We start from the raw sequence: 25836 nt of genomic DNA, 5'->3' as shown, positions 1-25836 counted from the left end.
TCCCTCCTGCCTCCTGCCTGTAGCTTATACTAAGGATCTGTTTGGCTAATGTGGGAGGGAGGAACATTACTATTTCAGAGCCTTTTAATACTGTGCCTTCTGGCACTTTTCTCCATTGTTGTCCATTAAACTTATTTTGGTTTTAACTCTATATAGTGATGTTTCTATCTGTTTTTATATAGAGCAGATAATAGTTATGTTCTTGGAGCATTTTTAAAAATCCTCTGGACAATTTGATGATGTGTGGGCCAAGATATGCATAGTACATTCAAGCACATAATAAAAATAAAATATGTGCAATGCAATCCTATCTATGTCTACTCAAGAGAGCCTTACTCCCAGTTAAGTGTAAATGTTCATTTATTGTAGGGATGGTGGAGAATTCTGCCACGGATTTCAGTGATGCCGAATGCCCCCGAAACCCATGGCAGAATGGCCTCCCACCCCCCGCCACCCTGCAGAATCCCCTCGGGATGAAGCTTACCTGGGGCAGATGTTCCGGCGGCCATCATAGTGGCCACCAATTGTGTCCTGCCAGGCTGCCATGATAGGCTACGTAAATACTTACGTAGCCTATCACTGAAAGAGTAGAGGCGCAAATGGCATAGCGGCCACTGTTTGCATCCCTGCTCTTTGCCATGATTAGGGATGTATGAAAGTGACTTACCTTTCGCGGATTATGTTTATGGTGGGGCAGGGAGGTGCTCCGTTCCTCCCCCCAGAATCCTCGAACGGCCGGCTGTGCTCCACAGCAGCTCCGCGCAGCAGCCGTCCAGGCCTGGTACGGCCAGGCCAGAGCCGTCCTCAGCCGGATTTCCAGCCGTGGAGGGCTCTGGGTAAAAAAACAACAACACCACGTACGCAAACGGCGGCGGCTACGGCTACCACCATTTGCATTCCTTCTTTTTGGCCATCTTAATCTGTGTAAATATTTACGTAGATTATGACAGCGAAAATAAAGGGGAACGCAAATAGCATAGCGGGCGCTATTTGTGTCCCTTTTTGATTTGCCGTTTTAGCCTACGTAAATCTTTACGTACACTAAAATGGGGAATCAAAAGGGGATGCAAATAGCACCCGCTACGCTATTTGCGTTCCTCTTTATTTTCGCTGTCATAGTCTACGTAAATATTTACGTAGATTAAGATGGTAAAAAGAAGGAATGCAAATGACAGCGGCCGTAGCCGCTGCCATTTGCGTACATGATTGTTGTTGTTGTTTTTACCCACCTGGCCGTGTTAGGCTATGTAAACTTTTACGTAGCCTATCAAGTTTTTTTTTTTTTTTTTACACAAGGCAAGCCTGGAAATGGCGGCGGCTGCAGCCAGTTGTAAGACTGGCTGCCGCCGCTGCCGGAGCCACTGCCACCCGGAAGATCTGACCCAGGTGAGCCTCATCCCGGGGGGGATCCGCGGGGGTGGCAGGGGGGTGGCAGGCCATTCCGTCATGGAGTTCGGGGGGCTGAATGCACTGGCATTCGGTCTCACTGAGATCTGTGGCGGAATTCTCTGACATCCCTAGCCGTGATAGGCTACATAAACACTGACATAGCCTATCACGGCAGCTTGGCAGGATGCAAATGGCGGCTGCTACGGCGGCCACCATTTGCGGCTGCAGCAGCCCAGCCACGGCCGGAACTCTGGCAGCAGACGGCCATGGCCAGTGGCTCCACAGAGCCGCCGTGGAGCGGAGCCGGCCAGGGAGGATTCTGGGGGGAGGGACGGAGCACCTCCCCCCCACTGCGAATTAAAGCTGTGAAAAGGTAAGTGACTTTCATACATCCCTAACTTATTGGGAATGTCCCATTTAATTCAATGGAGCATATTTCTAAATAGACATGTGTAAGATTGCACTGTCTAACGGAGAATTTGCTGCCTTTTTACGGTGCCCAAAATGTACCCAAGGAAATCACCAGTCGGACTTCGCCTGAGAGTGAAGTCCAGGCCACATTTGCCAAATTCTGCTTAGGATGCAAACAGAAGTTTGTGTGGAATGGTAATCTCTAGAAAACAGAGAACAGAAAATAGAAGTTCAGCTTTAGCTTCACAAACTGTTAAAGCAGACAGGAGGGAGGTTCAGGAGTGAAACCAGCTAAGAAGAGATAAACAGCCACTTGAGTGTGGAAGCAGTCCTGAGCCATGGGAGATTCGAGGGTTAACTGAGATGCATGATGTGGGTTTCCTGTGTACTAAATGCTGGTGCTCCTTCTGATATTGTAGTTCCATGCGTTCCTGCGGAACCCCCAGTATTACAATGCTTCCATCCTGGACGGAGTGTATTTGGGTGAGAACGGAGACCTGGCAGCCGACTTTGACATCGTGAACTGGGTGGTGTTTCCCAATCTCTCTGTGGTTAGAGAGAAATTTGGGACAATGGAAAGATGGGGATCCACAGACCGAAAGCTCACCATCGACCAGGATGCCCTTGTGTGGCCCAAGCGTCTCAACAAGGTGGGGAAAAATAATCTGTTTTATCTCATTTGCTAAGCTCTCATAACTGTAATTTGCTCTACCTGGGACAGGCTTCCAGGTTTGCAGGGAAATTTTAGCTTGTTCATAGGCAGCTTCCTAGGCTGATCTGGAGCCTGAATGTAATAAATTCCACAGAAACATTGGAAGCTGCCTTTGGTGCTGTCTAGCCCAGCACTGTTGAGACTAACCAGTGGCAGTGCTTCTCCAGGGTTTCAGGCAAGAGCTTCTTCTGCCCTACCTGGAGATTCTGCCAGGGACAGAACCCGGAACCTTCTAGATGCAAAGCAAGGCTCTACCACTCAATGATGCAGCCAGCATATTCTCCAGGGCTGGCTATAGCTGGCCTCCCTTGACTGGGTGCATCCCCCCCAACATTTGGCCTTCTCCCATGCATGCCTGCCTGGGTGTTAAAGTCCTTGGGAGAGGCCTTTCTGCCTGCCTTGCTAATATTTGAAGCATGTTTGGTGGAGAGTGGAGAGTGGGCCTTTTCAGTGGCTCTGGAACTCCCTTCCTGGGGAGACCCATTGAGCCCCTTCTCTGGTGTGCTAGAGGATGAGATGGCTAGATAGCATCACCAATGCAATGAATATGAACTTAAGCACACTCCGGGAGAGCGCAGAGGACAGGAAGGCCTGGTGTGCTATGGTCCATGGGTCACGAAGAGTCAGACACGACTGAACGACCGTACAACAACAACAAACTGGTGTGCTAGTATAACCCAAGTCTTAGCATTTACCCCCAGGCAGCCAACTTTATTCCCAACAGACATCAAAGCCCATTCCCATAAGCTCTTGATAGTAGGGATGTACGAAAGGCACTTACCTTTCGCGGATTATGTTGATGGTGGGGGGGAGGCGCTCTGTCCCTCCCCCAGAATCCTGGACGGGGGGGGAGGTGCTCCGTTCCTCCCCCCCTGGAATCCTGGCCGGCCAGCTGTGCTCCACAGGGATTCTGCGCAGCCGCCGGCCAGCTCCGCCAGTAGCCGGACATCCGGCCGCTGGCTAGCAAGGACGCAAATGGCGGTGGCCGTAGCCACCGCCGTTTGCGTCCCTGCAGTCAGCCGTGATAGGCTATGTAAATGTTTACATAGCCTACCACGTCTGACTTAAAAACAAAAAACAAACGCGCATACGCGAATGGCGGTGGCCAGGGCCGCCGCCATTTGCGTTCTTTATTTTTGCCGTCTTAGTCTATGTAAATCTTGACATAGACTAAGACGTGCCAAAATAAGGAACGCAAATGGCGGCGGCCGTGGCCACCGCCATTTGCGTACATGCTTTTTTTTGTTTTGTTTTTAAGTCAGCCGTGATAGGCTATGTAAACATTTACGTAGCCTATCACGTTTTTTTTTTTAAACTTAGCCGTGATAGGCTACGTAAATCTTTACGTAGCCTATCACATTTTTTTGTTTTTAACTGGAAATGGTGGTGGTGGCAGCCGTTTGGAAGACCAGCTGCCGCCACCGCCACCGCCGCCGCCAGGAAGATCCGCCACAGGTAAGTCTCATCCCGGGGGGGGGGCAGACCGTTCCGCCACCGATTTCAGGGGGCTGAATGCGCTGGCATTCGGCCTCCCTGAGATCTGCGGCGGAATTCTCTGACATCCCTACTTGATAGTAGGGTGTAACTATGAGCACAGCCCAAGTCCTTTTGTCTCCATAGGCAGATTAATCCCAATGTTACACCCCAGACTCTAGTAGCAACACCACAGGGTAGAATGTGTGTGCATGTGTCTGTGTGTGTGTGTGTGTGTGGTCACTCTCTCTTGGGTCCAGGAGAAAATAGGCAAGCCTCCAGACTCCAACCCTGTAGTAGCTACCATGCCACAATTTGCAACGATTGAGCTGCTTTTACAAAAGCTGTCCCTCATTTTGCGCCCCAGATCTATGATGCTACATGCTGGACAGTCTCCTTCATTTCATAGAATCATATAATCATAGCAGAGTTGGGCTGGAAGGGGGCTATAAGACCACTGAGCCCAACTCCCCGCTCAGTGTGGGGATCCAAGTCAAAGCATCCCTGACAGATGGCTGTCCAGCTTCATCTTGAATGCCTCCAGTATGGGAAAGCCATCACTTCCCTAGGTAATTGCTGCTATTGTCGTACTGCTCTAACAGTCAGGAAGTTTTTCCTGATGTTCAGCCAGTATCTAGCTTCCTATCATTTGATCCCATTATTCTGTGTCTTGCACTCTGGGAGGATGAAGAAGAGATTCTGGCCTTCCTCTCTGTGACAACCTTTCAAGTACTTGAAGAACGCCACCCTATCTCCCCTCAGTCTTCTCTTCTCAAGGCTAAACATGCCCAGTTCTTTCCATCTCTCTTCATCGGGCTTTGTTTCCAGTCCCCTGATCATTTTCATTGCCGTCCTCTGAACCCTCTCCATTTTGTCTGTGTCCTCCTTAATTATGGTGCCCAGAACTGCACACAGTACTCCAGATGAGGCCTAACCAGTGCTGAGTAGACGGGAACTAGTACTTCCCGGGATTTGGAAGCTATGCTTCTATTAATGGAACTCAAAAGAGCATTGACCTTTTCTGCAGCCACATCATATTGTTGGCTCATATTCAGCTTGTGATCTACAACACTTCCAAGATCCTTCTCGCTTATAGTATTGTTGAGCCAAGTATTCCCCATTTTGAAATTGTGCATTTGGGCTTTTTCCTAGGTGCAGAACTTGGCATTGATACCTATTAAATGTCATGCTGTTGTTTTCTGCCCAGCACTCCAGTCTATCAAGATCACTTTGTTTCTGTCTTCAAGGGTATTAGCTATCCCGCCCAATTTTGTGTCATCTGCAAATCTGATCAGCATTCCCTGCACCTCCTCCTCCAAGTCATACATACAAATGCTGAAGAGCACTGGGCCCAGGACTGAGCCCTGCGGTACCCCGCTCATTACCTCTCCCCAGTTTGAGAAGATCCCATCGATAAGCACTCTTTGAGTCTGATCCTGTAGCCAACTGTGGATCCACTGGATCATTGTTTCATCTAGCCCACTTTGAGCTAGTTTGCTCATCAGGATATCATGGGGCACTTTGTCGAAAGCTTTGCTGAAGACAAGGTATATGATGTCCACAGCATTCCCAGAGTCCACAAGGGAGGTTACCTGATCCAAAAAAAAAGGTGTCTTTCACCTTTTTTTCTTGTTGGAATAGTTTTTAATGGTGCCTTTAGAATTTCCATTTTTAAAAATCCCCACCCATCTTGGGCCCCTTTTGGAGAACCCATTGTTCTGAGTTTGTTAAAATAGGCTTTCCTAAAATCCAGAGTATGTGTTTGGCTACGCTTGGCTTCTGCTTCCCTTAGAACCAAGAACTCAAGTATAACACAGTCACTTTCCTCCAAAGTTCCCATAACTGCTACTTTATCCACTAAGTCATCTCTGTTGGTTAGGATCAAGTCAAGAATAGGCAACCCTTTAGTTCCTTCCTCTACTTTCTAAATAGGGATGGCAGAGAATTCTGCCATGGATCTTGGTGCACTGGCATTCAGCCCCCCGAAATCTGTGGTGGAACGGCATGCCACCCCCGTGCGGATCCCCCGCGCGGATCCCCCCCAGGACGAGACTTACCTGGGGCGGATCTTCCAGGCAGTGGTAGCTCCGGCAGCTGGTCTTCCAACCAGCTGCCGCTGCCGCCATTTGCAGTCTTGTTGCTTTGTTGTTGTTGTTTTTACAAGACGCGATAGGCTACATAAAGACTTACGTAGCCTATCACGTCTGGTTTTAAAAAAAACAAACGCGTATGCAAATGGCGGCGGCTACGACCGCCGCCATTTGCGTTCCTTATGTTTGGCCATCTTAGTCTACGTAAATATTTACATAGACTAAGACGGCGAAAATAAGGGGAATGCAAATAGCGTAGTGGACGCTATTTGCGTTCCCCCTTATTTTCACCGCCTTAGTCTACGTAAATATTTACGTAGACTGAGACAGCCAAAAATAAGGAATGCAAATGGTGGTGGCCATAGCTGCCGCCATTTGCGTATGCGCATTTTTTTAATTTTTTTTTTAAGCCAGACATGATAGGCTACATAAGTCTTTACGTAGCCTATCACGGCTGACTACAGGGACGCAAACGGAGTTTTCCAACCCTGTCTCTCTTCACTGTAGACGAATGAATCCTGATGCTTTTTCTTTCATGGTCCCTGATTCTGTGTTTAGCCCCTGCCATGTTCCAGGTGTGTGGAAAGTTGTCGCCCTGGATTCCTCAAGGTGGTTCTGGAAGGAAAGCCAGTTTGCTGCTATGACTGTGCTCCCTGCGCAGAAGGGACCATCCCCACTCAGGAAGGTGGGTGACTCCAGAGGAGAATGCAGCCCTTGGGGAGGAGGGCAGAGATACACCCGGGTATGTTCTCTGCAGATTTCTTTAGAGGAATCCCTGAACTTGGATCCTTTCTTGTTTTGTGTATGATCAGTGTCACAGCAGAATAGCTCTGTTAAGGCCCTTCAGGAAAATGAGCACTCCACCATGTTCAGTGATGTTTGGTGGTGGGTGGGTCCTTCTAACCGTGATAGAATCAAAACAGGTTGAGCAATCTTTCTGATATTCTCAGGTACTAGAAGGAAAGCATCATTTCAGAAACCTTGGGAATGTCAGGAGAAATTGTGAAATCTGAAGGAGAAAGAGATGTTTAAAGACAAAAAGCAAAACCGACTCCCACTGTCCACATTGACATTGGCAAAATGTTTATGGTTCAAATTTCTGAAGATACCAGAGGCAGCATGGCCAATGCTTAGGTATGCTGAGAGGTGCAGTCCAACACATCTGGAGGGTGCCAGGGTTGGGGAAGGCTGCTGTATAAAAAAAGAGAAGTGGGTGGCCCCAAATTATTTGTCAGCAGTTTTCCACAGCCCCAGTCACCTTTGCATAGCATCTTCTCCATCCTGTCCACATGGTTTATCTGCTTTGGGAAGATGGGGATTTAACTTCCACTTCCTGGAGGATATGGTGTCAAGGCTTAGCTCATAATTTCCCTGCAGTTTGGGGTGTGGTTCAAAACCATATACCCTTAAGAAAAAATAATAAAAAAAAACTGTAGGGTTTTTGCTCTTTGAATTTTGATTATTGTGGCTGCAAGCAGTGGATGGGGCAGGAATCAGCATTACCAGCCGAAACGCCCCTTCTGCAAATAAACTCACAGGCATGCCCTCTGTGCTGAATAATTCATTCATGCACTCATTTATTCCATTTCTATACTGCCCAATATCCAAAGCTCTCCAGGAAGTTCACAACATGGAAAAAAAACTATATAAAGCCTTTAACAGACAAACACTTTCAATGCTTTGCAGCAGTTCTTAAAAATTAACAACAGAACTTCCAGGACTCAACAGTGGTTTAACACACCTTTGCTTAAACACATGGAACACAAGATGTGGCTTGTTCACACAGGTGAACGGAGGGGCAGAGCGGCCCGGTCTGTGCCCCGCATGAAGTGAGTATGTGCCTTAGAACATATCCACAAACAGAAGAACCATCTATGCCAAGAAAAGAAAATCATAAATCAAACCTACAAAGAGCTGATTGGTTAAGAAATGTGGGACATTGTTCTTATGGCTAAAAATCTTGTAAAACTCTTGGTTTGTTTTAATTTCTTTGTATATTATATATAAGGGCAGCTTAGAAATAGTTTATGTATAATTATCTCTGTGCCCCCGTTAAGGTGTGTGGGTGTGTATAACCGGAAATCAATGGGAAACACAACAAGCAAAAGAAAAGGAAAAGGATATAGCCAAGATTACTCTGTATGTTTTCCTGACACAAGTGGTGATGGGAAAACAAAACACTGAAGATGAAGTCTTGAAAAACACTGCCAAATGTAGGGGTGGACGAAAGTCACTTACCTTTCGTCGAAGCTTGTTCGCGGTGGGGGGGAGGCGCTTCGCTGCTCCCCCCGCGAAGTTCAGGCCGGGGGGGAGGCTTTCCGCCTCGCCCCGGCCGAAATTCAGGCCGGGGAGGAGGCTTCCCGCCTCGCCCGGCCGCGAACTCGAAAGTTTTTTTTTTTAAAAAAAACGGCCCTGTGATAGGCTACGTGACGATTAACGTAGCCTATCACGGCTAGATCTGCAAAGTCAGCCATGATAGGCTATGTTAATCGTCACGTAGCCTATCACGGGTGACTTAAAAAAAAAACAAAAAGCGCGTACGCTAATGGCGGCCCCCATAGGGAGCCGCCATTCGCGTTCCTTATTTGGTTGCTGTAGTCTACATAAATCTTTACGTAGACTACAGTGACCAAATGAGGAACGGGAATGGCAGCTCCCTATGGGGGCCGCCATTATCCGTACGCGCCTTTTTAAAAAAAAAAAATCTTTTTTTTTAATCTTTTTTTTTAATCTTTTTTTTTAAAAATCTTTTTTTTAAATCTTTACGTAGACTACGGCAAAAATAAGGGCAATGCAAATAGCGTTGCCCTTATTTTTGCCGTAGTCTACGTAAATCTTTACGTAGACTACAGTGACCAAATAAGGAATGGGAATGGCGGCTCCCTATGGGGGCCGCCATTATCCGTACGTGCTTTTTTTTTTTTTTTAAAGTCACCCGTGATAGGCTACGTGATGATTGACGTAGCCTATCACGGCTGACTTTGCAAATCTAGCCATGATAGGCTACGTTAATCATCATGTAGCCTATCACGGGGGCGTTTTTGTTTTTTTTTTCTTTTATTGCAATGGCGGCAGCGGCAGCCGGTCGAAAGACCGGCTGCCGCTCCCGCCCCGCACGAACACCCGCCGAACCGCCGGCCGGACCCACCGCTGGGAGGGACATTTGGCAAAGGTAAGTCCCGTCCTGGGGGGGGTGCAGGGGGCGGGGGTGTGTGTGGAGGATTTCTCCCCGAAACTTGTTCGGGGGGCCAAACACGTTGGCGCTCGGTCCCCCGAATTTTCGGGGAGAAATTCTCCGCCATTCCTAATAGATTTACTTCCCACTTACTACTCAGATCAGAAACAAATATATTCCCACTTCTACTGAGATTGGCCTTCCAACAGGTATCCCTCTAACAAAATAATTCTTAAACTAGCGAGGCAGGATAAGAATGGGACAATTCATACAGAGTTCCTAATTCGGATGGGAAATTGGTACTTGATCCCTGAGGTCCCTCTGAACCTATTCGCAGGATGAAGAATTAGCCCCAGTGTAGGTCTTGGATTTGGTAGAACGGGGTTCTGACCCCTCCTCATTGAGGAGCGTAGCAGTGTGTGACTTTAGGCCAGACACTAGTTCTTCTCACCCCAGCAATCTCACAGAGGTATTCCTGGGTTAAAATGGGTTAGCTGCATGCTTACCACCCACCTCGGAGCACATTGGAGGAAGTGTAGGATTCACATTTAATAAAAAATATTGTTTCTGACCCTTGTTCTCTTAAATTATGTGGGCTAGGGTACCTACCACTCCACTGCAGTTTGAACAATACATAAACGCTGCCTTATGCTGATTCACTTCATTGCTTCCTGTAGCCCAATAGTATCCTATGGTCTTCAGAGATTCTTCAGTGAACACCTCCACCACATCACGGCCCTGCTACAAATTCTCAGTTCCCAACTTCTCACTGCCTCCGGTGCAATGCCCACTTTGCTCTTCTTGGGTCTTTGGTATAAGCTCTCACCCAAAAATATTTTGGATGGAATATAGAAGAACAGAGACTGTTATGAATATAGCAAAGATATGTTACTCTTGTTCTTTTCAGATGCAGATCAGTGCAGCAAGTGTCCAGATGATCAGCATCCAAACCAGGACCGAGATGAATGCATCCCCAAGGTTATAACCTTCCTATCCTATGGAGAGAATCTGGGGATCATCCTGACTCCCTTTGCCCTATTCTTGTCTTTAACCATGGGATTTGTGTTAGGAACCTTCATTAAATTCCGCAGAACCCCAATTGTCAAAGCCAACAACCAGGACCTGTCCTACATTCTCCTCATCTCCCTCCTGCTTTCCTTCCTGTCCTCCTTCCTCTTCATTGGGAGGCCAAGGAAATCCACCTGCGTCCTCCAACAAATGTCCTTCAGTATCATCTTCTCAGTTGCTGTCTCTTCTCTGTTGGCCAAAACAATAACTGTGGTGCTGGCCTTCCTGGCCACAAAGCCAGGGAAGAAGGTGAAGAGATGGCTGGGGAAGGGTTTGGCCAACTCCATTGTCATATCCTGTTCCAGTGTCCAAGTTGTCATCTGCACCATCTGGCTGGGCCTCTCTCCCCCGTTTCCTGACTCTAACATGGGCTCCCAGCCCAGAGAGATCATCCTGCAATGCAACGAAGGGTCTGTTGCCATGTTCTATGCTGCCCTTGGCTACATGGGCTTCCTGGCTGCCATCTGCTTCACAGTGGCTTTCCTAGCCAGGAAGCTGCCTGGGGCCTTCAATGAAGCCAAGCTGATCACCTTCAGCATGCTGCTCTTTTGCAGTGTTTGGGTGTCCTTTGTGCCCTCCTACCTGAGCACGAAGGGGAAATACATGGTAGCTGTGCAGGTCTTCTCCATCTTGGCCTCCAGTGCTGGGTTACTGGGCTGCATCTTTCTTCCCAAGTGCTACATTATTGTATTGAGGCCTCATCTGAATACAAAGGAGAATCTAACAACCAAAACTAAAGAGGGCATCTGATTGTTTCAGATAATGTACCTTTGTAGAGATAATGTACTATTATTCTACAATTATATATTCAGTTATGTATAAACACACACACACACACACTCACCATGACACAAGCCATGACATAAATTCGGCAATCACTCTTTAAAACAGAAGTGTTGTAGCACAAATACAATAACTGAGTAATTTTTAAAGGAGACTGGGGGGAGGGGAGGAGAGTTTTAAATACATGGCTGCTCAAGTGATTTATACCTCTTTCTTACCAGCACACTAATATGTATGGAATGTAAGAGTATGGATACACAGGAAAAGAGTAATACCTGCTGAAGTGTGGAAACTCAATTGCAATTCCACTTGTAGCTTGCAAGGCTCAGAGCCACCCCTAGTCCCACGGTGATGTGGAGGTGTGATTTGGTTTGGTAGTCTGTGAGATTTGGATGGAGTGCCAGGAACGGCTTATAGGGAAAGGAAACCATTCCTGAAAGAAACACAAGAAAAACATTACTGAAGTTACTAAACATTTTAATGTAAAAAAAAAAAAAATATATATATGTATTCAAACTTAGAGGAAAATGCTTGAAAGCTGCTTCCAAAAACCTTTTTTTGGGGTGGGGGGAAGGGTCAGAATCACAATTGGCTTTCAAAAGAATAGCACTACATTTTTCAAGGAAGCTGTAGGATTCTCTTTCTTAGCTGCTTTCACAAACGCTGTGCCCCATTTCGTCAATTTCAACTTCAATTTCTTTTGTAATGCACTGCTTTTTGTTGTTGTTGTTGGTTTTTTATGGACCCATGAAATGTTTCTTCATCCCAGTGTAATAAAGAATATAAGAGTGTCACAGTATCTTTATCGCTGCAATGACGTAACCTTTCTTAAAAGCACAGTCTCCTTTATTCACGTATGTCTTAATTCAGGTATACTGTTGATATACCACTTAATATTAAAAATCTCCGCTTGATTTACATGCCATTTAAATGCCATATTAAAACACTATTAAAAACAATAACAACATAGACCAGTGCTAAAAGCACTAAGATGGAGCAGCAGATGATCAATTGCAAGTGTTTACAAGCCAGAGAAGGCCTGGCGGAAGAAGGGCGTTTCAGGAAGCCTTTGAAACATGCCACATTTTCTGTCTCCTGAACTGCACAGGGGAGGGTTTTCCAGATGGTGGGTGCCTCTTCCGAGGTGGTGTACTCTTTTTTGGGACAGTACCTTGTTTGAACTTTTCAAGATGGTGGCAGTGGAATCCATTGTTGAAAAGTTCCCCACAACTTCAATTTCTTTTGTAATGCACTGCTTTTTTTTTTTTTATGGACCGATGAAATGTTTCTTCATCCCAGTGTAATAAAGAATATCAGAGTGACACAGACTCTTTATCGCTGCAATGACGTAACCTTTCTTAACAGCACAACTTCTAATTACTAAGAGTAATTTGGACTGCTCTTTTCAGGGTAAAAAAAAAGTCCTTTTGCTTCTTAATCTTTGCTGTCTGCTCCCAACAGCCCTGTATGATAGAGGAAGTGAAGCAAAGGGAAGCCCTCCTTCCGGCAGACAGTTGGCACCATGTTGCCTACATGAAGGACCATGAAGGAACCAGCCAAGGAGGAAAGTGGACTGTCTTGGAACGGAGGTGCACTTTTTGTTAGGAAGTGGGAGGCTGACTTGCCCAGAGGGCACTTAATGTGTTTCATTCGTTGCAACATCCTCTGGTCATCGCCTCATTGGTGAAATGTCAGACATGGAACATTGGCAAAAGTGAGCTTAGGACACAGAGGGAATGATGTGGATGGAGAAGGAGAATGGAACTGGGCTCCCCTTGAAATAGAGCTGCTGGTGCTTAATACCAAAACGAAGGAAGAGAAGCTTTTAAACTGAACTCTGGACAAAAGCTGACATGAGCTGGGAAACTGCCAGTTCAGACTGAATCATCCCTAGGGGTGAAGGGGAGCATGTGAATGGTGTGGAAATAGGCAATGTGCAAAGAAGAAAGCCAGTCAAAAAGGTCATAGCAGAGAATCTACACACCAGAGACATTGAACCCAGAAATAATGGGCATAATGGAAGCCAGATGGAATGGAGATAACTGATGGGATTTGGTCATCTCTGGATACAAACTCTATAAGAAGGCCTGGGAAGGGAATACTGGAGGAGGAGTGGGGAGAGAATGTTCTTGTTCTGAACATCAACGTGAGCTTAGTGTACAAAAGACAAGGAACGTGAAAAGGGGCAGATTTCTCCACAGAACTGCTGCACATTTCTATACCAGGCACCAGACATTTTTGTTTATTTTATTTATTTATTACATTTATATCCCCCCTTTCTTCCTCTTGCAAGGAACCCAAGGCAGCTCACATTATGCTCCTCCTCTCCATTTTATCCCCACAACAACAACCCTGTGAGGTAGGTTGGGCTGAGAGTCTTTGACTGGCCCAAAGTCACCCAGTGAGCTTCCATGGCTGAGTGGGGACTAGAACCCAGATCTCCCAGCCCCCAGTCCAACACTTGGTTCTGCAAACAACAACAACAATAATAACAATAATAATAAAATTCCATGTATCTGAGGCTATGAGGATGTGGACAAATTGCTTGGAGGACTGAAGCCCACCACTTCCTCTCCAAACCCTTGTCCATCCTGGCTTGTGAAATCAGCCAGAGCTGGGCCCAGGATCCAGATGCTGGAGGTGAAGCAGTGGTGAAGCAGCTATTGAAGAAACCTAGCTGGAAGCAGCCTGGAAAAGTCTAAGTGCAGCCAGTGTAAAAGAATTTGCATTTTGCAACTTTTATTTTCTTGTAATGCCTTTTGTATCACTCAGCCCCATTGTGTAAACACGTTTAGTTGTCTACCAGTAAACTGTTGTGGTTCAACCCTGTGTCTAGAGTATCTTAGGGATGGACGAAAGGGACTTACCTTGTCCCGCAGCTTGCTTCGCGGTGGGGGGGGAGGCGCTTCGGTTCTCCCCCCGAAGTTCAGGTGAGGGGGGGAGGTGCCCCATCCCTTGAGGGCGAAATTCAGGCCGGGGAGGAGCGCCCCGTCTCCCTGGCCGTGAAAAAAAAAGTACAGTAAAACACACACACACACACACACCTGTGATAGGCTACGTGACGATTTACGTAACCTATCATGGCTAGATTTCCAAAGTCAGCCATGACAGGCTACGTAAATCGTCACGTAGCCTATCATGGGTGACTTTGAAAAAAAAAAAAAGCGCGTACGCAAATGGCGGCGCCCCATGGGCGCCGCCATTTGCGTTCCTTATTTTGGCACGTCTAGTCTACGTAAAGATTTACTTAGACTATGGCGAAAATAAGGGCAACGCAAATACCGTTCCCTTATTTTCACCATAGTCTACGTAAATCTTTACGTAGACTACCCCTGTCCAAATAAGGAACACAAATGGCGGCGCACAAGTAGGCTCATAGGGGGAATACATTCTTTCAGATACCATGGATCCGAGCCATATAGGGCTTTATAGGACATGACCAGCACTTTGAATTGCGCCCAGAAACAGACCGGGAACCAGTGAAGTTGTTTTAACAGAGGAGTGGTATGGCCCCTTTAACCAGCCCCAGTCAGCAGTCTGGCAGCAGCTCTTTGAACCAGCTGAAGTTTCCGAACACTCTTCTGAGGCAGCCCCACGTAGAGTGTGTTACAGTAATCCAAATGGGATGTAACTAAGGTATGTGTCACTGTGGCCAAGTCAAACATCTCAAGGAACGGGCGCAGCCCAAAACTCTGGACAGCCTCCCCCAGTGGTTTCATGTATATGTTAAATAGCATGGGGGACGAAACAGAAACCTGAGGGACTCCACAAGCCACTGGCCAGAGAGTCGAACAGGAGTCCCCCAGCACCACCTTCTGGGTCTGCCCCTCCAAGAAGGAATGGAGCCACTGTAAAACAGTTCCTCCAAGTCCCATCCCAGCGAGGTGGCCCAGAAGGGTACCATGGTCAATGCTATCGAAAGCCGCTGAGAGTTCCAGCAGAACCAACAAGGACACACTCCCTCTGTCTAGTATCCCAGTGCAGGTCATTCACCAAGGTGATCAAAGCTGTTTCTGTCCCATAACCAGGTCTGAATCCAGATTGAAATGGATCTAGATAATCTATCTCATCCAGGAATCCTTGGAGTTGGGAGGCCACCACGTGCTCCAATATCTTGCCCAGAAATGGAATATTGTAGACTGGCCGATAACTATCCAATATGATTGGGTGCAGGGAGGGCTTTTTTAACAAAGGCCTCACCACTGCCTCCTTCAAGCAGGCTGGAACTCTGCCTTGCCTAAGGGAGGCATTAATCACGTGACTTTTTTTTTTTTTTAAGTCACCCGTGATAGGCTACGTGACAATTCACGTAGCCTATCACGGCTGACTTTGCAGATCTAGCCGTGATAGGCTATATGAATCGTCACGTAGCCTATCAGGGGGCGTTTTTTTTTGTTTTTTTTTTACTTTCGCGTTCGCGGCCAGGCGAGGTGAGGCGCCTCCTCCCCAGCCTGAATTTTGGCCGGGAGAGGCGGGAAGCCTTCCCCCCCCGGCCTGAACTTCGCGGGGGGAGCAGCGAAGCGCTCCCCCCCACTGCGAACGGCCTTCGAGGACAGGTAAGTGACTTTCGTCCACCCCTAATCCAAGTCAGAGAGGATCCGAGCGATTTTGTCTGCAAAGTGCTGAGCAAATTGTTCACAGCAGGCTGTCCAGAGGTTTAAATTATCCTCTTGCAGGCTGGTGTGTAAAAGACCCCTAACCACTCAAAACAGCATCCTTCATAGAATGAAGGAATTGTCTTCAACACAGAGGGCATGCCTGTGAGTTTATTTGCAGAAGGGGCTGGTAATGCTGACCCCTGCCCCATCCACTGCTTGCAGCCTCAATAATCAAATTTCAATGAGCAAAAAACCTACAGTTTTATCCCCCTCCTTTTACGGCTATACAGTTCTGAACCATGCCCCAAACTGCAGGGAAATTATGAGCTAAGCCTTGACACCACATCCTCCAGAAAGTGCACATGAAATTCTACTCTTCCCAAAGCAGAGGAACCATGTGGACAGGATGGAGAAGATGCTATGCAGAGGTGACTGTAGGGTTGTGGAAAACTGCTGAAAAATTATTTGGGGCTACCCACTTTCTTTGTAGAGCAGCCTTCCCCAACTTCCAGATGTGTCAGACTGCAACTCCAAGCATTCCTAAGCATTGACTGTGCTGCCTCAGGTCTCTTCCAAAATTTGAACTATAAAAATGTTGCCAGTGTCAATTTGGACATTGGGAGGGGGTCTTGCTTTTTGTCTTTAAATTGCTCTTTCTCCCTCAGGTTTCACTATTCCTCTTGAAATTTCCAGGGTATCTAAAATGATCCTTCCTTCTAGGACCTGAGAATATCAGAAAGATCGCTCAACCTGTTTGACATAAAAAGTTGTGCAACTTTCATTTTCCTCACAATGGCTCAATGCCTTGTTTACATCACGTCCCAAAATCTTCTGCCCAATTTCTTCAGCAAAGGAGCTCAGGTAGCAGCAGATGATTGGAATATTCCTGCTATGCCTCAGACCCATCCCCAAGAGCCACAGATGGTCCCTCCCCTCCCTCCTCCACTGGTGTTGGGTTTCTGCTTATCTTACAGAGATGGGCTGGAGCCTAATGGTAGAACACCTGCTTTGCATGCAAAAGGCTTCAGGGTCAGTCCATGAGATCTCCAGGGCTTGCAAAGACCCCTGGGTTTGGAAGGGCTCGGAAAGACTTGTGTCTGAAACCCTGGACAGTTGCTGCCACTCAGAGGAGAAAATCCTAGGCAACATGTACCTAACAGCCTGACTCTTTCGAATAGAGTTGTTGATATCTGCATCCTTTTGAAGGGTAACATTTGCGGGGGGGGGAGGCATTCCGTCCCTCCCCCAAAATTCTCACTGGCAAGCTTCACTCCACAGTGACTCCATGGAGTTGCCGGCTGGGGCTACCCGCAGCTAGGGATGTACGAAAGGGACTTACCTTGTCCCGCAGCTTGCTTCGTGGTGGGGGGGAGGCACTTCACTTCTCCCCCCGAAATTCAGGCCGGGGGGGGAGGCACCCCGCCTTGCCCGGCCAAAATTCAGGCTGGAGAGAAGCGCCCCATCTCCCCGGCCGTGAACTACAAAAGTAAAAAAAAAAAAAACCATGATAGGCTACGTAATGATTTACGCAGCCTATCATGGCTAGATTTCCAAAGTCAGCCATGATAGGCTACGTAAATCGTAACGTAGCCTATCACGGGTGACTTTGAAAAAAAAAACAGCGCGTACGCAATTGGCGGTGCCCATGGGGCACCGCCATTTGCGTTCCTTAGTTTGGCACGTCTAGTCTACGTAAAGATTTACGTAGACGACGGCGAAAATAAGGGCAACGCAAATAGCATTGCCCTTATTTTCGCTGTAGTCTACGTAAATCTTTACGTAGACTACCGGGACCAAATAAGGAACGCAAATGGCGGTGCCCATGGGCCGCCGCCATTTGCGTACGCGCTTTTTTTTTTCAATGTCACCCGTGATAGGCTACGTAACGATTTACATAGCCTATCACGGGCGACTTTGGAAATCTAGCCGTGATAGCCTACGTTATTCGTTACGTAGCCTATCACGGGTTTTTTTTTTTTACTTTACTTGTAATGGCGGTGGCGGCAGCCGGTCGGAAGACCGGCTGCCGCCCCCGCCCCCGCTGAAAATCCGACGAACTGCCGCTGGGACCCACCGCCGGGAGGGACATTCGCCAAAGGTAAGTCCCATCCTGGGGGGGGCAAGGGGGGTAGAGAATTTCACCGCCGATTTCAGGGGGGCCGAATGTGTTGGCACTCAGTCCCACGAAGATTCAGGGAGAAATTCTCCATCCTTCCCTACCCGCAGCCAGACATCCAGCCGCTGGGCTGCACAGGGACGCAAATGGCGGCCGCCGTAGCCGCTGCCATTTGCGTCTCTGTATTTTGCCGTGATAGGCTATGTATATATTTATGTAGCCTATCACGGAAAAAAAAAAGAGGAACGCAAACGGCAGTGGCTACGGTGGCCACCATTTGCGTTCCTGTTTTTTGCTGCGATAGGCTACGTAAATAATTACGTAGCCTATCACAGCCTCCGCAGGGATGCAAATAGCATCCCTGCGGTAGCCGTGATAGGCCAAATAATTATTTACGCAGCCTATCACGGCAATAATGAAGAAGCAAATGGCAGCAGGTAGGTGTCCTGTTTCACGCGCCTTTCACGGGGTGGGGGGATGGGGGGCTTCGTTCCACCATGTATTTCTGGGGGCCGAATGCACTGGCATTCGGCCTCACCGAGATCCGTGGTGGAATTCTCTGACATCCCTAATTTAACCATTTTCATTTATCAGTGGCAGAGCATATACTTCTTGTATGGAAGGGCCAGGTTCTGTCTGTGGCATCTCCAGTTGAAAGGATCTTGGTTGACAGGGCTGGGAAAGGCCCTTCTCTGCTTTGGCCATTGGAGAGGAAATACATAAATGGGTCTATAACCTGTTTTTGCCGACCATTGCAGGGGCTTTTCCAAATCCATAGCCAGAGAAAGAGAAAAATAACTCAGTTCCCTCAAGCTAACTGTGGAAGGGACTAAGTTAAAGGGCTCTTCTTTATTTACAGTCACAGGGAGAAAGTAGAAAGGGTGAAACTTTGTCTTTGTATCATCAATTTTGGTTAACAAATATGTGGGCTCAGTAAAATAATGAAAATTGTGCCTTATCAATGCTTTTATTCTTAAGTATTGATAGTTGAATGCATTTTGAATAATCTTCAGAGAGATACGAAAAAAATCTCAAGGACCTACAACATAATGCAATGAATGTATGATGGTTCTGGTTGTTGCTTGTTATTTCCTCTTTGAATGATCAAGTAATCTGGCACCTCTGTTTTATCAGGAACAGAATTAAATCAAGGAATTCCCTCCCTCCCTCCCTCCCTCCCTCCCTCCCTCCCTCCTTTCTTTTCTTCCTTTCATTTATATCTCACCTTTAAGGATAAACTTCTGCCAAGGCAGCTTACAAGTCCAATAAAAATGCTAGCGCTGTGCAGGGATCCCTCGACTAGGGGTGTGAGAACTCCCCACTGCTTGCCTCTCCTGCCATTCGTCGAAGCACTTAGTGATCAGTGATCACTGTCGCGCACCCCCACGTACTTGTTTTGGCTTCCCTGATTTTTTTTTTTTTTTTGACCCGGAGATCAATATGTGCAAAAGGGGATGCGCACGCACAAAGCCTCGAATTTGCGCACATTTAAATCTCTGAAATGTGCACTTTCTGCTACATCTGTGCAACATTTGTATACAGTATTGAGGGGTGCTGAGTTCTTGCTGCGATGTGCTATTTTTTTCACCCCAATCGGATGGATCGACCAGCTAACTTTATTACTGGGGCTATTGATCCTGAAGTACTTGATCTCCATTATGCCTCCTAGTCTCCAAGATCTGTTCCCTCTCTGCCCTCCCTCCCTTCCTGCCTGCCTTCCTGCCAGTGCCTGCCTGGAGTGCCTGCCCTGCTGCTGGCACAGACACCCCCCCCCCCGTGTTTCCCAATTGAACAATGATCTTTCCGTGTAGTGAATGACTCTGACCAATTTTCATTCTGTAAGCCATCTCTATGATTCACTCAATGATTCTGCCTGCTGCACCTCTCCTCTCCTTTTTTGCTAATGCATTGACATTTGACAAGGAGCTTCCAGGGGACTAGGCACTTGAGTCTTTTGCTGTCTGAGAATATGCACAATTATATGCTGGGGGTGGTGGTCAGGGGTCAGTTCAGTGCAGTGCTATCGCAGATTAGCAGACATAGGAATTTTTGGAGTAGGCTTCTGTTGCTCTTGTGTGACACAACACTTTTGGCTTGACTAAAAAGATGAGTGTGTGGGCTTAATATGTGCAATTCTAACACACGTTCCCTCTGTGTTGTGCTCTCAGATTCAAGGGAAAGAAACAATGGAGCAGGTTGGAGCAGCAGAAAAAGAGAGCCACAGCAAGCGTTTTTTATGATTTCTTGAAAACCAACCACTAGGGATGTTGGAGAGTTCTGCCACGGATCCCGGGGGGGGCGAATTCCAATGAATTCAGCCCCCTGGAATCCATGGTGGAACAGAGTCCCCTGCTCCTCCACACCCGCTAAAGCCCCGCAAAATGGAGCCTACCTGGCTGCGGCTCCGGCGGCAGCTCCGGCTGCTGCCGGGCTGGTGCAGACGCAAATGGCATCCTGAGTAGGGGACGCCATTTGCGTCCCTATGGTAGCCCGTGATAGGCTATGTAAATATTTATGTAGACTATCACGGCTAAAGCAGGGACACAAATGGCATCCCCTACGCCATTTGCGTTCCCGTTTTAGCCGTGATAAGCTACTTAAATATTTACATAGCCTATCACGGGCATCCATAGGGACACAAATGGCGTCCCCTACTCTGGATGGCATTTGCGTCTGCACCAGCCTAGCAGCAGCTGGAGGCCCTGCTGCAGGTTGGCCTGGCCGGCAGCTCCGCAGCCTGGCTGCGGAGCTGAGCTGGCCAGGCAGGATTCCAGCGGGGAGGAATGGATCTCCTCCCCCCCCCCGTCGAGGATTCCGGGGGGAGGAATGGATCTCCTCCCCCCACCTGCGGAACCCGGCAGAGCCAGGTAAGCGGGGTTTCGTACACCCCTACCAATCACACATCATTTCCAAGTGAGAGTTATGCTGTTCCTTTGCTTCTCTCTGGTTTTCTTATCATTCTATCCCATTTCATCCCAAAACTGTGGTCTGCCTGTGCTTGCTACTTATTTTATCTAAGGAATCTAGGACTGGACAGGGGAGATGGGTAAGAATTTGGTAGAGGTTGTTTGTATGTTTTGCCTTTTCTTTGTCATTTGTTATCATTCTGCCATCCTTATTTAGTAGCCTAACAGTCTGACTCCTTCTAGCAGAGTTGACATATGCACCCCCTATATAACATTGTCCATTGATCAGTGGGAAAGCATAAGGTCCACATGGAGAAGGGCCCAGGTTCCGTCTGTGGCATCTCCAGTTGAAAGGATCTTGGCTGATAGGGCTGGGAAAGGAAACAGAGGGGCAGATAGCCTGGTTGCCCAACCATGAGACAACTCCCAGGGGCTTTTCCAAATCCACAGCCAGAGAAAGAGAGAGAACACCATTCCCTCAAGCTAAATGTGGAAGGCTCTGAGTTAAAAGGTTCTGCATTATGAAGTTGTGGGGGAGAAAGCAGAAAGTGCGGAGATTTGCCTTTGTATCATCAGTGTTATTAAACAAATATGGGGGCTCAGTAAGATAATGGCTTCATTTGGGTTCTAGAATGATTCACAATGCAAGAGTCGCTGATAGTAGAGTTGTTAAGTTGTAAAAAAGGAATAAAGCTTTGAAAAGAATCCCTTTGTCTGTGTCTGGACTTGGCTACTGGATTAGACTGAAAGAGGCCACCAAGGAGCCCTTGACACCTTCCCACCAACCTACCACCAACTCAGCAAGACCCCAGCTCCTCCTTACCTGAATCCATGGGGAGCAACCAGAGTTTTGGAGGGAGTCACCATTTTAAGTGACTCTTCTTCTTCCAGTAAGTAAATGATGCATGGATTGCAGCCATAAAGGGGCCATCTACACAATTTTACAGGCAAAAATGGCCCATGTACACCTCTAATGATGTGTAGACGGCCCTTTCAGGGCCACAGACTATGCACCATTTACTTAACAGAAGAAGAAGAGTCACCACTGCAACTCGCTCCAATACGGCGGTGGCTGTGGGTGCTCCACATAGTCTAGATATGGAGCAGGGGGTTCGCCAGCTGTGTATGTGACAGCCCAGATTGGGCCGAAGTAGCCCAAAGTGTCCTGCAGTGATTTGGGAGTGATCCAACCCACTTCCGGCTGCTTCGGGATGCTCCCAACACACTCCAGAACTGGACCTCTTTTCCTTGAATTGCCCAGTCTTCTTCAGGATTCAGACTGAAGTGATGTGCAGCCCTAAGAATGTATTAAGAATAACCACTTAAAAAGAATATTAAAAATGAAAAACTTGTAAAAATCCATCCCATAGGGTAGTCTTTTTTTTTTTCAGGGTCTGGAGGGGATCTTTGTCCACCTTCCTTTCTGTCTCCAAAGGAAGAAATGTGTCTAAGTAATGCATTTGATGGTCACACCAACAATGATGGAAGGAGATTTGGAAAGGGCCTGATAGCCCTGAGGAAAATGGCTGGTCCCTCAGGTGTTTCAGCAGAAGAATCAGCAAATGAGTTTGAGCAAAATACTCAGCCTCTGCAGCCAAGCAGAGTGAGCAGAGAAACCCTGTTGGCTCCTTTTGTCACCCCATCCCTACTGGGTTGGAGACCAAAGTGATCCTCTCTGGCCCTCTGCGGTTGTGATGATGCTTCTGTAAAACAGGTGAGACCAGGCCAAGAGTTCCCTCCCCTTGCCAGGTTCTGAGCTGGCAAAAAGAGGAAGGCGCTGGGGCCATGGAACTTGGGTTCCTCTTTCAAGACCTGTCCTGGAGCCTTCCAGAACCTCCTAATTCATAGCTATATTTAAAAAGTCCCTTCATGGATCACTGCCTTGTTGTAGCAAAGGGGCTTTCATAACTCAGTGAAGCCATAAGCTATGCCGTGCAGGGACACCCAAGATGGACAGGTCGTGGCAGAGAGTTCTGACAAAATGTGGTCCACTGGAGAAGGAAATGGCAACTCACTCCAGTATTCTTGCCAAGAAAACCCCATGGAACATATCACAAGGCTAAAAGAGATGACGCCAGAAGATGAGACCCTCAGGTCAGAAGGTGTCCAATATACTACTGGGGAAGAGCAGAGGGTATCTCCAAGTAGCGCCAGAAAGAGTGAAGCGGCTGGGCCAAAGCCAAAAGGTCACTCAACTGTGGATGTGTCTGGTGGTGAAAAGAAAATCTGATGCTGTAAAGAACAATATTGTTTAGCAACCTGGAATGTCAGATCAATGAATCAAGGTAAGCTAGAGGTGGTCAAACATGAGATGGCAAGATTGAACATCAACATCTTGGGAAACAGCAAATTAAATGGACAGGCACGGGCGAATTTAATTCAGGTGACCATCATATCTCCTACTGTGGCCAAGAATCCCTTAGAAGAAATGGAGTAGCACTCATAGACAACAAAAGGGTGGGAAAAGCAGTACTGGGGTACAATCTTAAAAATGATAGAATGATCTCAGTACGAATCCAAGGCAAACCATTCAACATCACAGTAATTCAAGTCTATGCCCCAACCACTGATGCCGAAGAAGCTGAGGTTGATCGGTTCTATGAAGACCTCCAACACCTTTTCGAACTAACACCAAAAAAAAGATGTCCTCTTCATCATAGGGGATTGGAATACCAAAGTAGGAAGTCAAGAAATCACCGGGATAATAGGCAGGCATGGCCTTGGTGTACAAAATGAAGCAGGACAAAAGCTAATAGAGTTTTGCCAAGAGAACACGCTGATCATAGCAAACATTCTTTTCCAACAGCACAAGAGGCGACTCTACACATGGGCATCACCAGATGGTCAATATCGAAATCAGATTGATTATGTCCTTTGCAGTCAAAGATGGAGAAGCTCTATACAGTCAGTAAAAACAAGACCTGGAGCTGACTGTGGCTCAGATCATGAGCTTCTTGTTGCAAAATTTCAGCTTAAATTGAAGAACATAGGGAAAACCACTAACCCATTCAGGTATGACCTCAATCATATCCCTTATGAATATACAGTGGAGGTGAGGAATAGATTTCAGGGATTAGACCTGATAGACAGAGTGCCTGAGGAACTCTGGACGGAGGTCCGTAACATTGTTCAGGAGGCAGCAACGAAATCCCTCCCAAAGAAAAAGAAATGCAAGAAAGCCAAGTGGCTGTCTGATGAAGCTTTACAAGTAGCTGAGGAAAGAAGGGAAGTGAAAAGCAAGGGAGAAAGGGCAAGATCTATCCAACTGAATGCAGAGTTCCAGAGAATAGCAAGGAGAGACAAGAAAGCCTTCTTAAATGAACAATGCAAAGAAATCAAGGAAAACAACAGAATGGGAAAGACTAGAGATCTCTTCAAGAAAATTGGAGATCTCAAAGGGAAGGTTTTGTGCAAAGATGGGCATGATAAAGGACAAAGAAGGCAGGGACCTAAGAGAAGCAGATGAGATTAAGAAGAGGTGGCAAGAATACACAGAAGAACTATACAGGAAATATACAGGGATATACTGAATGTCCCTGATAGCCATGATAGTGCAGTCACTGAACTTGAGCCGGAAATCCTCGAGAGTGAAGTCAAGTGGGCCTTAGGAAGCATTACTAACAACAAAGCTAGTGGAGATGACAGTATTCCAGCTGAGCTTTTTAAAATCCTAAAAGATGATGCTGTTAAAGTACTGCATTCAATATGCCAACAAATTTGGAACACTCAACAATGGCCGCAAGACTGGAAAAGGTCAGTTTACATTCCAATTCCAAAGAAGGGCAACACCAAAGAGTGTTCAAACTACTGCACAATTGCGCTCATTTCACATGCCAGCAAGGTGATGCTCAAAATCCTACAAGCTAGGCTTCAGCAGTATGCGAACCGAGAACTACCAGAAGTACAAGCTGGGTTTCGAAGAGGCAGAGGAACTAGAGATCAAATCGCCAACGTTCGCTGGATCATGGAGAAAGCAAGCGAATTCCAGAAAAACGTGTATTTCCGCTTCATTGACTACGCTAAAGCCTTTGATTGTGTGGATCACAACAAAATGTGGCAAATTCTTAAAGCGATGGGAGTACCAGACCACCTTACTGTCTCCTGAGAAACCTGTACGAGGGTCAAGAAGCAACAGTAAGAACCAGACATGGAACAACCGAGTGGTTCAAAATTGGGAAAGGAGTACGACAAGGCTGCATATTGTCACCCTGCTTCTTTAACTTATATGTAGAGTACATCATCTGAAACGCCGGGTTGGATGAATCACAGGTCGGAATTAAGATTGCCGGGAGAATTATCAACAACCTCCGATATGCAGATGATACCACCCTAATGGCAGAAAGCGAAGAGGATCTCAAGAGCCTCTTGTTGAGGGTGAAAGAGGAGAGTGCAAAAGCTGGTTTGAAACTCAACATTCAAAAAACGAAGATCATGGCATCTGGCCCCATCACTTCCTGGCATATAGAAGGGGAAGAAATGGAAGCAGTGACAGATTTTACTGTCTTGGGCTCCAAGATCACCGCAGACGGTGACTGTAGCCATGAAATTAAAAGACGCTTGCTCCTTGGGAGGAAAGCTATGGCAAACCTAGACAGCATAGAAAGAAGCAGACACATCACCTTGCTGACAAAGGTCCGTCTAATCAAAGCTATGTTTTTCCCAGTAGTAATGTATGGCTGTGAGAGCTGGACTATAAGGAAGGCTGAGCGCCGAAGAATTGATGCTTTCGAATTGTGGTGCTGGAGAAGACTCTTACGAGTCTCCTGGACCTCAAGGAGGTTAAATCAGTCCATCCTAAAGGAAATCAACCCTGAGTGCTCATTGGAAGGACAGATACTGAAGCTGAAGCTGAAATATTTTGGCCACCTAATGCGAAGAGAAAACTCTCTGGAAAAGACCCTGATGCTGGGAAAGACTGAAGGCAAAAGGAGAAGGGGACGGCAGAGGATGAGATGGCTAGATAGCATCACCGATGCAATGAATATGAACTTGAGCACACTCCGGGAGAAAGTGCAGGACAGGAAGGCCTGTTGTGCTGTGGTCCATGGGGTCATGAAGAGTTGGACACGACTGAACGACTGAACAACAACAACAATTTAAAAAGCAAACCATGGG

General features: G+C 47.1%; 2 protein-coding genes across 3 annotated transcripts in view; one reads left to right on the top strand and one right to left on the bottom strand.

Moving 5' to 3' along the window:
* LOC146356375 (uncharacterized) overlaps nucleotides 1-25836 on the bottom strand; it is a 980383-nt gene that overhangs the window by 675988 nt on the left and 278559 nt on the right. The window lies entirely within an intron of this gene.
* On the top strand, nucleotides 1624-11585 carry LOC146356382 (vomeronasal type-2 receptor 26-like). 2 transcript variants are annotated; one of them, XM_084832610.1, is made up of 4 exons: nucleotides 1624-1762; nucleotides 2220-2450; nucleotides 6634-6760; nucleotides 10158-11585. In XM_084832610.1, exons 2-4 carry the CDS (start codon nucleotides 2373-2375, stop codon nucleotides 11066-11068), a joined length of 1116 nt encoding a protein of 371 aa, XP_084688736.1. In that variant the 5' UTR covers nucleotides 1624-1762; nucleotides 2220-2372; the 3' UTR covers nucleotides 11069-11585. The 2 variants fall into 2 exon arrangements, with proteins under 2 accessions (XP_084688736.1, XP_084688737.1); XM_084832611.1 differs by having other exon boundaries at nucleotides 1739-1762; nucleotides 6634-6817.

Source organism: Heloderma suspectum, chromosome 2, assembly GCF_057233095.1.
Source record: "Heloderma suspectum isolate Gila_16-S chromosome 2, 16-S_ref, whole genome shotgun sequence".
Lineage (NCBI taxonomy): Eukaryota > Metazoa > Chordata > Lepidosauria > Squamata > Helodermatidae > Heloderma > Heloderma suspectum.
Note: the sequence above shows the minus strand (reverse complement) of the source record. Positions and strands in the feature narration are given on the sequence as shown.

Bases quoted from the DNA above. Each gene is read 5' to 3' on its own strand.
- LOC146356382 (XM_084832610.1), top strand. From the start codon at position 2,373: ATGGAAAGATGGGGATCCACAGACCGAAAGCTCACCATCGACCAGGAT. The intron at 2,451-6,633 runs GTGGGGAAAAAT...TTCTGTGTTTAG, and splicing joins GGCCCAAGCGTCTCAACAAG to CCCCTGCCATGTTCCAGGTG. The intron at 6,761-10,157 runs GTGGGTGACTCC...TGTTCTTTTCAG, and splicing joins GACCATCCCCACTCAGGAAG to ATGCAGATCAGTGCAGCAAG.